The following is a 13,566-nucleotide window of genomic DNA, read 5'->3' as shown; positions in this document are numbered from 1 at the left end:
AACTTTCCATTGCCAAGATATAAGCTATAATTTTCTCTACTCTATGGCTTTCAAAGGTTCAAAAATTATTAAACCGGAAGTATTATCATCCATTTCACAGGGATATTTGCATTATAAAACCAGTTTGAGGCCCTGGCCGGTTGGCTCAGCGGTAGAGCGTCGACCTGGCGTGCAGGAGACCCGGGTTCGATTCCAGTCAGGGCACATAGGAGAAGCGCCCATTTGCTTCTCCACTCCCACCCCCTCCTTCCTCTCAGGGCACATAGGAGAAGCGCCCATTTGCTTCTCCACTCCCACCCCCTCCTTCCTCTCTGTCTCTCTCTTCCCCTACCGCAGCCAAGGCTCCATTGGAGCAAAGATGGCCCCGGCGCAGGGGATGGCTCCTTGGCCTCTGCCCCAGGCGCTAGAGTGGCTCTGGTGGCGGCAGAGCGACGCCCCGGAGGGGCAGAGCATCGCCCCCTGGTGGGCAGAGCATCGCCCTCTGGTGGGCGTGCCGGGTGGATCCGGGTCGGGCGCATGCGGGAGTCTGTCTGACTGTCTCTCCCCGTTTCCAGCTTCAGAAAAATACAAAAAAAAAAAAAAAAACCAGTTTGATGTTCCAGCTCATCTCAAAAACACGTTCAAAATATTGACCTTTACCCACAGTGATCATTCAAATATAGCATACATTTAAACTTACCCTTCAGGAGTCGTTTTAATTTTGCACAATCCACATTGATATACTGTAACAGTTCTATATCATGAACATCAACGTTGTCTTCTGAACAAACAGTCAATTCCTGTAACCTGAAAAGTAAAAACCAAAAATAATTTATCAATTTAAGTCTAAGGACAGTCAAAAATTCTAAATTCTACAGATTCTTCTCACCCCAATGATGAGTTTAGAAGAGAAAATACACATATAAAAAGAAAAGAAAAAATATTTCTTGTGAAAATCTAAAGAAAGATAATTTAGAGGATATGATAGAAAAAGACATGATATAATAAACTTCATTAGGTATATGTATATCAAATCACATTGTATACTTTAAATATATATAATTTTTTTTGAAAAATCATTACAGCTGATGACTGCTGAAGCACAGTGAGATACATGAGCATTTAAAATACTCTTTTCTTTGCTATGTGTATCTTTAATTTTGTTCTAAAGTTTTTAAAATTCAAATTTCAAATTATAAGTAAAATAAAGATAAATTTTATTAACATCTATTCGCATAAACTAGACTTCAGAAACATGAATGGTACAGTAGTCCCTCTTACCAGTATTTTACTTTCTGCAGTTTAGTTACCCAAGATCAATCACAGTCCAAAAAATATTAAATGAAAAATTCGAGAAATAAATAATTCCTAAGTTTTAAATTGCATGATGCTCTGTGAAGCATGATGAAATTTTGTGCCATCTGCTATGTCATCTTTGAAAACTCAAGCTTTCTTGTCACCAAAGGCCTTTGTCTTACAAGATTTTGCAACATTCGCACATGTAAAAATAGACAACTTTTGTGTATTTCCTGAATCTAGTTCACTGGTTCCAGAACAGAAGTTAAGTGTCTCTGTCTCCGGAATAAACCAGTTCCTTTAGCTTTCAAGGGACAGACAGCTCCTCAGGCATGGGATCTATGAGATACATATTTCAGACAATTACATGAGCTATTTCATTTAGCTTGTGCCAGAAACAGAAGCTAAAATATCATTCACCTAAGGCCCTGGCCGGTTGGCTCAGTGGTAGAGTGTCGGCCTGGCGTGCAGAAGTCCCGGGTTCGAATCCTGGCCAGGGCACACAGGAGAAGCGCCCATCTGCTTCTCCACCCCTCCCCCTCTCCTTCCTCTCTGTCTCTCTCTTCCCCTACCGCAGCCAAGGCTCCATTGGAGCAAAGATGGCCCGGGCGCTGGGGATGGCTCCTTGGCCTCTGCCCCAGGCGCTAGAGTGGCTCTGGTCGCAACAGAGCGACACCCCGGAGGGGCAGAGCATCGCCCCCTGGTGGGCAGAGCATCGCCCCTGGTGGGCATGCCGGGTGGGTCCCAGTCAGGCGTATGCGGGAGTCTGTCTGACTGTCTCTCCCCGTTTCCAGTTTCAGAATAAAAAATAAAATAAAAAATCATTCACCTAAAATACCATTCACCTAAATGACCACTCACCTAAATAAAATACCATTATGATGGTTTAATTTAGATGGAAATATCTTATGACATTGCTGTCACAGCATTAGGTGATATAAATTATGCAAGTATCTAGAATAGCAGTTCTTTCTAAAGATTGATTTTATATCTCATATACAATAATGAATCAACATTATGAAAATTTGTTGTGTTTGACTACCTGTGTATAGATGTTTCTCTTTTAGGATTAACATTAGCTTTTGATACTCCAGTCCTCTGCTTTTCTTGAAGGTAATATGGATGCAGATCTTAAGATAACTATTATTCTGCCAAAGCATACCACGTGCTGTGGCATATTCTCTGATATAGAGGATTAGCTACTTTCTCCACAGAATTACTGAACAACTGTACTCAATCTAATTGTTTTTCATAGGAGGGCTCTGTGGAATATCTAATTTTACATACCAACAGGGGCATAAGGCTCAATGACTTTAAAAATTCTATTTAGCCCTGGCCGGTTGGCTCAGCGGTAGAGCGTCGGCCTGGCGTGCGGGGGACCCGGGTTTGATTCCCGGCCAGGGCACATAGGAGAAGCACCCATTTGCTTCTCCGCCCCCCCCCCCCCGCCTCCCCTCCTTCCTCTCTGTCTCTCTCTTCCCCTCCCGCAGCCAAGGCTCCATTGGAGCAAAGATGGCCCGGGCGCTGGGGATGGCTCCTTGACCTCTGCCCCAGGCGCTAGAGTGGCTCTGGTCGCAGCAGAGCGACGCCCCGGAGGGGCAGAGCATCGCCCCTGGTGGGTGTGCCGGGTGGATCCCGGTCGGGCGCATGCGGGAGTCTGTCTGACTGTCTCTCCCCATTTCCAGCTTCAGAAAAATACAAAAAAAATAAAAATAAATAAATAAATAAATAATTCTATTTAAGTTGTTTAGAAATTTGCTGGGATTTTTATGGTTTCTCATTCTTTTTAATCATTTTTAATTTCTTCTTATATGCCTCTAATCATTTCAAACTTAACTTGGGATAGTGAAACACAATACAATATACAGATGATGTCTTATAGAATTGTGCACCCGAAACCTGTATAATTAACCAAAGTCACCCTAATAAATTCAATTAAAAAATTTAGAACTTATGTATTAGTTTTAAGTTTGACTAAGAAAAAAAAGGTTGTTAAATGATCTCATATATTTGTAGGTACCCACCTGGCACCATACATACTTATTAGACTATTATTGAGTATATTCTGTAATAACCAATTTGTACTTCTTAACCCCTTCACCTTTTTCACCCATTCCCACAACCCCGCTCCCATCTGGCCACTATCAAAATGTTCTATCTATTGTTAGGCTGGCAGAAGGAGGCACTTACAGGCCTGATGAGTTCTGTAAGTTTATTTATGCATCTGCAAAACAGAGGGACTGAGACCCTAGTGGCATTAGCCCAAGCTGCAGGAAGGGGGTGTTTGATATAGGGTTTGCTGCAGGCATTTGCTGGCATGGCGTTTACTGCACCTGGACATGCCCAGACTAGCACATCCTGGGTTGTAGCCTTGGTCACAGACTGTCTCCCTTTTCCAACCCTCAGGGCCCTCCTGATAGCCTTGTCCCAAGGACATTTCTCAGAACCAAAGGCTTTGTGAGGGAAGTGGCAGAAGGGGTGGGGGAGGTTGGATGAGGGGAATTTGAGTTTTAAAGGGGCTCTGGATTTAAAGGAGCCCTGAACCCAAGCGTCACATCCAGGAGTCTGTTTCTGATTTGCTAGTTCATTTAGTTTGTTTTTTAGATTCAACTATTGATAGACTATGTATTCATTGCCATTTTATTGTTCCCATTTACCTTTTCTTCTTCTTTATCTTCTTAAAGACCTTTTAACATTTCATGGTGATGAACTCTTTCAGCTTTTGTCTGGGAAGCTCTTTATGTATACTCTAATTCCAAATGACAGCTTTTCTGGTTGAATAATCTGTTATAGGTCCTTGCTTTTTATCACTTTGAATATTTCTTGCCCCTCCCTTCTGGCCTGCAGTTTCTGTTCAGAAATGAGCTGACAGTTGTATGGGAGCTCCCATGTGGGTATCTAACCTCTTTTCTCTTGCTGCTTTTAAGATTTTATCTTTAACCTTTTGGATTATGATGTATCTTGGTGTGGGCCTCTTTGGGTTCATTTTGTTTGGGACTGTGCGCTTCCTGGATTTGTATAGTCTATTTCCTTCATGAGGTTAGGGTGGTTTTCTGTCATTTATTTCAAACAGGTTTTCAATTTCTGCTCTCTCTCTTCTACTTGGCACCCCCCATGATGTGAATGCTGGTACACTTGAAGTGGTCCTCCTGGAGGCTTTACACATTCCTCCTTTTGGATAATTTTTCTTTTTGCTGTTCTGATTGGATGTTTTTTGCTCCCTTATATCCCAAATCGGTTTTCATTCTCTGCTTTACTTCATCATTTACTGCTGATTCCCTATAAATTGTTCATTTCAGTTAGTGTGTCCTTCATTTTTGACTGGTTCCCTTTCATGATTTCTATGTCCTAAGTTCCTTGAGCATCCATCCTTATAACCAATGTTGTGAACTCTGTATCTGATCATTTGCTTGCCTCCATTTTGTTCAGAACTTTTTCTAAAAATTTCTCCTGTTCTTTCATTGAGGACGTTTCTTGGTCTCTGCTATCTTATATTTGTTTCTGTGTATTAAGTAGAGCTGCTATGTCTCCCAAGCTTGGCAGAATGGCCTTGTACAATAGGTGTCCTGTAGGGCACATGGCACGGTTTCCCCAGTCATCTGAGCAGGGCGCTCCAGATGCGTCACTGTGTGGGCTATGTGCACTGTCCTGTTGTAACTGAGCCTTGACTGGTGTTGGAGTCACAGCGAGATACGGACCCCAAGGCTAATCAGCTGCGAGGACTAGCTGCAACTACTGCAGAGGAGCTGCTGTGCAGGAAGAATCAACCCTATAAAGTAGGACTTGCTTCAGTGAGGCTCTGATGCTTACTGTCAGCCTCTTGGGTGTGTCACTTGTGGAGGTGGTAGGGTTGTAATCGCGCATGGTCTGAAGCTGACCACAGGTGCACTGACTCTGAGACTTCCCAGTGGTGCAAGGCCAGCCACCCCTAATACCCCACTTGAGGCCACCCAGCATGAGCTACAGAGTGATCTGCAGATGGCTGCTACTTGTTCTGGGCATGGGGGTGCCCAGAAGAGGCCAAGCTGTGAACTAAGGCCAGCTGCCACTAGTGCCAGGCCAGGAGTCACTTAGGAAGAAATACAGGGTATGCAAGAGATCCAATGCTGCTTGTTTGAGAGATTTTAGGGAAGTCCAAAGAATGAGACAAGAGAAGCCGTTAGTATGGAGAAGCCACTAGAAAGGACTTGGGTGGGCCCATAAGTTGGGTGGGGCAGGATCTCAGGGAATCAACTGCGTGATGCAAACGGTGTGAGCCAGGTTAATGGAGACTCAGAAAAGGTGCTCACCTGCTGGCTCTGTGAGGGAAGGGCTCAGAAAAGGAACAAGAGCCTCTGCCAGCACTTTTAACTAGCAGAAAACTGCCCCCCCCAGCACTTGCCCTGATGCCAATCAATCCCTCCCCTTATATCCCTGGTTCCTTTTGAGCTGCTGCCCCAGTGCTGAAGCAGAGACAGTAAGTCCAACTAAGTCTGTGTGTGGGCCCTTTAAGAGGAACACCTGGAACTCCTGAAGTTCTCCATCTCACTCAGACATAATACCAATGGTTTTTATAGCCAGAAGTTATGAGGACTTGTCTTCCTGGCTCTGGAACCCTTCTAGGAGGCCTGGTGTGGGGCAGGGACCCCTTGTTCCTTAGGGGAACCTCTGCAGCCAAGAAATCAAGATATCCCTGCCGACTTTAAACCAAACCACCATCTCTGGGTATGGAGTGTTTCTGCCCCTCTGACCGGTCTCCATGTGACTTCTTTAAATCCCTAGTTGTAGGACTTCCATTCAGCCAGATTTCAGGCAGTTCTAAATGATGGTTGTTCTGTAGCTTAGTTTCAATTTTGATGTGGTTGTGGGGGGATTCGAGTACTGTTTACCTATGGCCGCCATCTTGACTGGAAGTTACTTCTTTTGTAAACTGATTGCAAATTCATCTCTAGTTCAGTTTGTATTTTCTTTGGGAATCTCTTATAGTTTGGGGCTGTAGGAGTGTCCTAGTGATAGATCTGCATTTGCATTTGCCAGGTGCCCAATTCTGGACATATTTTTTAATTTCTGAGCCCCAGATTGTATGGATAGTATAAATGTGGACCACAAAATCTAATATAAGGTAATAGCCCTGGGCAACATTTTCCCTACCCTAAGCTTAGGCAAAGCAGACAAAATTCTTGTGCTGGTAGTTATTTCTTTTCCTTCCCTCCCTCTCTCCTTTCCCTATTCTCTCCTTCCCTACTTTTCTCTCTCCTTTTCCTCCCTCCTTCACTCCACTTGATTCCTTTATTTCTTGTTCTGACTCTCTCTTTTTGGAGGGAGTACATAGCTCTTTCTAGTCATGTTTTATACAAGGCCCCAGTACTCCCTGCATTATGAGTGTACAAGACCTTGTATACAGTCCCATGTGATGTTAGCCTAAACACCTGGCTTAAGAGAAGAAAAATATCTAACCATTCCCACCATTCCTGTGTTGCCTTCAAAACCATCTCTGGTTTTCACCTTCCTCTTCAATTCTGGACCCGGATGCATGAATTGGTGAGTGCTGTTTGTTTCACTTTATTACTATACATTTTAAATATCTTTCTGTTGTTCAGTTTACCTGGTCTTTCTAGATGTTTTATTGACAGGTTTTCTACTTCACTTCTTTTGTTCAAACCACTCTTTGGTTTCTCTGCTTCAGAAATGACATTTAAACTTCACAAAATACCCCTTTCCTTATGGAAATAACTGATTATAAGAGGAGTTAAACTTTCCATTTTTCACAACCATAAGAACCAGCTTTTCAGATTTATTAAGTTGTGTTTCCTAAGGAGTCACATCTCATATTTCTAGGCTCTTTGCATCAGCTGTGGAATTTTTAGCATATTTGTTTAAGTGTTGAGGAACTTTCTATTCCCAGTGTGAGAAACTGCTAAACTTTTCTTATCCTGTTAAGCTTTAGTGTGCTTAATTTTAATGTTAGCTATACACCTGTAGGCCAAAGCAAGTGTAAGAATTTGAGAATATGATTGATTTCATTTTTAGCAACTGAAGGTTTAATGTGATGTCAATTTTAAACTAAAATGGTTATAATCTGAGTTAATATTGTGAATAAATTCATGTAGTATTTGTACTTTTGTACCATATCTCTCTCTATAGTTTCTGAAAATCAGTGATTCAATTCTATGCCTCTAATGAGGCATACTCATTAGAAAGCACTATTCAAAAGATTAGCAAATGCCATCTTTTGAAAAGCTGATGTCTGTAGTTGTTACTGAAAAAAGGAAGAAAACTTTAATTTCTTTTTTTTACATTAGTGTAAAAAAATCTATTTTTTGTGTGTTATATTGTTTTTAAAATCTACATATTTGCTGTTTTATAAATAACTCATATTTGGATAGACTAAAAAACATGGTATTCTTTTGATTTTTGATCATCTTCTACCTTCAGTGTAAGATTATTTCAAATAGTAAGGCTGGTTTAGTCATCTAAACAAAGAAGGGGTTTTGTTTTGTTTTGTAGAAAGAGAGGAAAGGAGAGAGGGGGAGAGGGAAGGGAGGAGAAAGAGAAACATCGATTTGTTGTTCCACTTATTTATGTATCTACTAGTTGATTCTTTTTTTTTTTTTGAGAGAGAGAGAGAGGAGAGATGAGAAGCATCAGCTTGGAGTTGCTTTCACTTTAGTTGTACGTTGATTGCTTCTTGCATGTGCCTTGATTAGGGTGAGCCAACGTCTCCTTGCTTAAGCCAACAACCTTGAGCTTTTCATGCAAGCAACTTTTGGGCTCAAGCAAGTGAGCTTTGGGATCATGTGGACCATTCTCCGACTCAAGGCAGTGACCTCAGGGCTTCCAACTGGTTACCTCAGTGTTCAGGTCGATGCTTTATCCATTGCACCACCACCAGGCAAGCTACTGTTTGATTCTATTATGTTCCCTGACCAGGAATCAAACCCACAATCTTGGCTTATCCAGATGACACTCCAACCAACTGAGCTACCCACCAACCCAGGGCTGTTTTTTGTAACTTTTGTGCCTCCTATTCCCTAGGTGTTGGTTACCTTCCTGCTTTAATCAGTGTATTATTCCTCCAATATAAAATGTCATCACTCAAAAGATTTCATGAAGACTCTGTATATTGTATAAACATTACCAAACATTATTAATCATATTGTACCATTAAATAAAATTTTAATTTTCCTTGCACCAGGCATGAGTGGTTAAAGAATAGTAATGTCTAGCATCATGATTATTGAAATGTCGCTTTTTATTTAAGAGATGGCAGGTTTTTGAAGTTAGCGAATTCCTCCAAATACCACAGCACAAATTCTCAAATGATGATGCATGTTCTCATTTACACCTATTGGAAAACAACAGAAGAATAAACAAATCTGACTAATACAGGTCCACTGTTCACACAATATAAACAAGTCAAAAGATGTAGGTTCCAATAAGCAAAGAGAATTGTTTTCTCTAGTATTATTCTTTGATTCACTGAATCACTAAGAAGTGATTCATGTTATATTTCCTACTGGGTCATAATTAAGGACCCATTTGATTCTACTTACGTGAGAAAGGCAAGTTATATGCATGAAAGGAAGTGCCAGAGTTTCTGGCTGCTGTCAGTTATAAGTCTATTCATTAAGCACCATCTATACCAATTTCTCCATCTGTAGCATACCACAACTGATGATCACATGATGATTTTTAATTATCAGTAAAAGCTTAAATTATATTTATTGTACAATTTTAAAGCAAAGCAGCATGTATTACAAAAGAAATGTCATTGTGCTTGCTTCAGCAGTACATATACAGAAGAAATGTCATCAAATTGTGGTTAAAACAGAAGTATAGGGAAGCAGCAAACCTGGTATAGTAAAACTAATAGACAGTGAAACCAGTCTGTCTTAGAAATTTTGGGTCCTCCACTTTGGCAAATCACCTTGATTACTTCTTTGGGTGCTAGTTTGTTTACCTGTAAAACGGGGGAAGTATCACATACATTTCAAAGATACTAAGAAGATAAAACAGCACAGTATATACTATAAAAATGCCCAACAAATGAGAATTTTTACAGTTCATATACTTAAAACACAGTCCACTTTTTGCAGATTTCTATTTGTCAATTATTCACTTCCTTTTGTTTCCATATTTCTGGTATTTTTTTGTTTTTCGGGGGATTTTTGTTTTGAGGTTTTTTTTGGTAATTCAGGATCTTATGATAAGGAGCAGAGCTGTACAACCCTTGAGAATTCTGACTACTCTTATCAATTATTTTCTCTGATAGGCTAATTTCATTTAAAGGAATAATATGTTAAAAAGTCAAAAATTTATACCTAGTATTTAGGAAAAAAAAAAAAAGCTTATTTATGGGTGATATTTCCTAAAATTGAGAGTTCCGATTTTATAACAGTACTTATATTTAATTGTACAAACCACTACCACAATTTCAAAGAAATCAATGCATAAAATTTCTACAAAAGCCCAGGTCAAACTCATTTCTGTCACCTTTAATTTTTATATAGATTAAAGAAAAACTTCAAAAATATATATTACTTACAACAGTCCTATGTAAATTTATACACTGACCTTGTAGAAATGCGACTAAAGACTGCATTGAAGTTGTTACAGCTGAGAGAAAATAAAACCCCAGAGGCAGAATTCCGAAGTTCAGCTGCATGTTGGTTTCCTTCACGACAGGTGTGAAGAAAATGGCAGATTTCTGGCAGCAACTGTTTGACCAGCATTGTTTCATCTAATCTCATTGTGTCCTTTGGTTGCTAAAATAGAAATAATCACATAATCCTAAAACTTTTTTAAATTTACATATAAATATTTCTATGATAAAAATTTTCAAATACACCTAAGAGTTGAAATAGATTAATGAACAACCATATATACACTAATCACCTAGATTCAATAGTTCATATTTCATCATGTCTGCTCTATCTACAGTTAGTCTAATAAAGAGAATGGTTCCACCTTTTGCTTCTTCACCACAATAAAAGCCCAGCCCCCACACCCACTCCTGCCTGTCCTTGTTCATCAAATCCCTACATAAGCCCTTCTCTCCCCCCCCTCCTGGGAATCCACAGTTTGTTGCGAGTTCTAAATAATCATTACTCATATTCTTTAGTGAAGGCATTGTGTCATCTGTTTCCAACAGACAAATAATTTCCTGGATGGACAATCACACCTGCATTTGAGCAGTCTGACCAAAACAGATAAATAGTATTTATTAGAAATAATTTTTGTTTTGTCTGAACCATTTCAAAGTAAGTTACAAGTATAATGTTTCAACCATACATACTTCAGCACCTCTTAAAATAAGGACATTCTGCAATATAACTTCAATCAATCTTCACGCCAAGGAAAAATAAACAATTCCCTTGTATCAGCTAACACCCATTCTGTACATTTCCCCAACTGCCCCCAAAATGTCTTTCATAACTTCAAAAAAGGTTCACAGCTTACATACAGCAGGATTGCTATGTTCCTTTAGTCTCTTTATTTTAAAACTATTTCCCTCCTCATATATATCATCTTTATTTTCCATAACATTGACAGTTTCTCTAAATGGTCCAGTTGCCTTAGTAAATATTCCATATTATTGACTTATTTTAGTGGTGTAACTTAACTTGTTATATTCTAGCTACTGTATTTTCTGTAAGGTGGGAAGCCTAAACCTAGGTCTGATTACATTCAGGTATTAAACACTTCAGGTAATTCATATTACATCATATCAGGAGTACTTAATGCCAGTTAACCTCACTGTAAATGACACTGTTTGTAACTTCAGTGTTAACATGGAAATCTCTACTTTGTAAAATGTATCTCTACTTTAGAATATAAATCTCTACTTTACAATTAACAAAACAATCAATGGATAAACTATCTTGCAGCTATACTGTTCCAATCAATATTTCACCTAACAGTTTTAGTATCTATGTACCAAAGATAATTTTGATGATGCCAAGCATAATAACAGAACAAAATTTTCATAATTGTGTGCTATGCTCCATACTGTAATTACAACCCATGTGATTTCAGATTCAAATACGTGCACTGAAATATATGGACAGTAAATAAATAGATGATACCAAAAAGTACAAAATTTGAGTCACAAGACCTATTCCTCATTTATAGGCTAACCAAACAATACAGATGTTGAAAATGACTCCAACTATAAACAAATAAAAATTGTATAAATGTTTATTCTTTTGAATAATGGTCATATATACAGAAACAAATATTTAAGATTCCTCAAAACTCTGTAAAATTTTACTTTTAATAAGATAATAAATATTTGTTCCCTTTCATTAGCTATTTCAATTACTTATATGATAAGCATGTACTTGTAGGCTCAGTTCATCTCAAATTCCCTCAACTTACTTTGAGTTAAAAGCAAAAATCAAGACAATCATAAAATCACTGATTTTATGAATAAAACACAATTGTTCAATAATTTGAACTGTATCATTTCTTAAATCATAAAATTGTCAGTTTAATTTTTAAAAACATACATATTTTCAATCATAGAGCAGAGCAAGGTGACATTTTATGTGTAATACAAGTTACACTATGCCCACTTATTAGAATTTTAATTAGGCTATTTTGAAAGAGTATTAAATTAACAGAGGCCAATAATATCTCCAAAGCATTTATTATTACCTCTCAATTATAAATGTTAACAGAGCAAAGCTGTAGAACTAAGAGAGGCCATAAACCATCCTCCCCGCATTCAAACATGGAAGTAGCTGATATACAGGTACATATAATCAAAGCAATATGTCTACTACAAAGAGTTGATTCAGAAGTTAAAAAATTATCTACCTTCACAATGCCACCATCCTATTTAACAACCTCTTTGCTCTTTTATTCAATTTTACAAAGGAACAATAGCACATCACAAATTAATAGAAAGCACCAAGCTAAAACAGAACTAGCTCACTCTCAATTTAAGTAAAAAACTTAAAAACACTATCTCACAATTCTGGAATATAGCCAAGGGTCAATAAAAGAATTTTAAAACATTATGCTTACATTTTGTGACCTATAATCTTAAATACTTCTCTTCCCTAAGGATACAGTGTTGTGTGAATGTAATTATTTTTCCCAACTCCTTACTATATCCCCTCCCAAACACTTCTGATCATTCCCTCTCTTCTCACCACACAATCAGCCCTCCCTTAGCAAAGTCCCTTCCATCTAGGTTGACTATAGAGGACAATTGTAACATATATGGAAAAAAGAAGTAATTCTTAATAAAAGCAAGTAATGTGCCAAAGGAAGACAGAATATAAGGAATAACTTGACTCCAATATATACTGATAGACAAATCTTTAAAATGGGAGGTATTTATAAATTTATTTATTTATATAAACTTCTACCATGTCCCAGGAAGAATTCACACTATTGAAATATAGAAACACTTTGCTTTATACAATAGAAATATTCTTGAAAAAAATTCCAGTTAACTCATGATTGAAATACACTAAGATAACTATTTAAAGACACCTGAGGTCAGCGGTAGAGCGTCGGCCTAGCGTGCGGAGGACCCGGGTTCGATTCCCGGCCAGGGCACACAGGAGAAGCGCCCATTTGCTTCTCCACTCCTCTGCCGCGCTTTCCCTCTCTGTCTCTCTCTTCCCCTCCCGCAGCCGAGGCTCCATTGGAGCAAAGATGGCCCGGGCGCTGGGGATGGCTCTGTGGCCTCTGCCCCAGGCGCTGGAGTGGCTCTGGTCGCAACATGGTGACGCCCAGGATGGGCAGAGCACCGCCCCCTGGTGGGCAGAGCCTCGCCCCTGGTGGGCGTGCCGGGTGGATCCCGGTCGGGCGCATGCGGGAGTCTGTCTGACTGTCTCTCCCTATTTCCAGCTTCAGAAAAATGAAAAAAAAAAAAAAAAAAAGAGAAAAAAATAAATAAAGACACCTGAGGAAGAACTATTTTGTACTCAACTAATCCTCTATATGTCTATTTTATATGTTCATATTTACAAATAACAAGAGTTCTTCAGGTAGGATATATCAGTAATAGAGTTTTAATTTTTAAGATCGCTTTTATATAGCTTGAAAAGTGAAATGTTAAAATTATATTCACAATGGGAAACAAGACTCCTCTTGATCTTTTGCATCACATCCTTTCAAAGTTAAGCAATGCTACAGGTCTAACAATAGCTAAAGAAATTAATAAAATCAAATAGTGGCCTTTTTTCATAAAATCTTTTCTTAAAAAAACCTGAGGCCCTGGCCGGTTGGCTCAGCGGTAGAGCGTCGGCCTAGCGTGCAGAGGACCCGGGTTCGATTCCCGGCCAGGGCACACAGGAG

General features: G+C 39.1%; 1 protein-coding gene across 5 annotated transcripts in view; it reads right to left on the bottom strand.

The window, feature by feature from the left end:
- The window catches only part of NF1 (neurofibromin 1), a 246,036-nt gene that overhangs the window by 181,542 nt on the left and 50,928 nt on the right, over positions 1-13,566 (bottom strand). For all 5 annotated transcript variants that reach the window (XM_066263280.1, XM_066263276.1, XM_066263279.1 and 2 more), the window contains 2 exons: positions 9,829-10,019; positions 680-786 (listed from right to left, as the gene is read on the bottom strand). In XM_066263280.1, coding sequence (XP_066119377.1) covers positions 680-786; positions 9,829-10,019 — 298 coding nt within the window. The remainder of the gene's footprint in view (positions 1-679; positions 787-9,828; positions 10,020-13,566) is intronic.

This window comes from Saccopteryx bilineata, chromosome 2 (assembly GCF_036850765.1).
Source record: "Saccopteryx bilineata isolate mSacBil1 chromosome 2, mSacBil1_pri_phased_curated, whole genome shotgun sequence".
Lineage (NCBI taxonomy): Eukaryota > Metazoa > Chordata > Mammalia > Chiroptera > Emballonuridae > Saccopteryx > Saccopteryx bilineata.
Note: the sequence above shows the minus strand (reverse complement) of the source record. Positions and strands in the feature narration are given on the sequence as shown.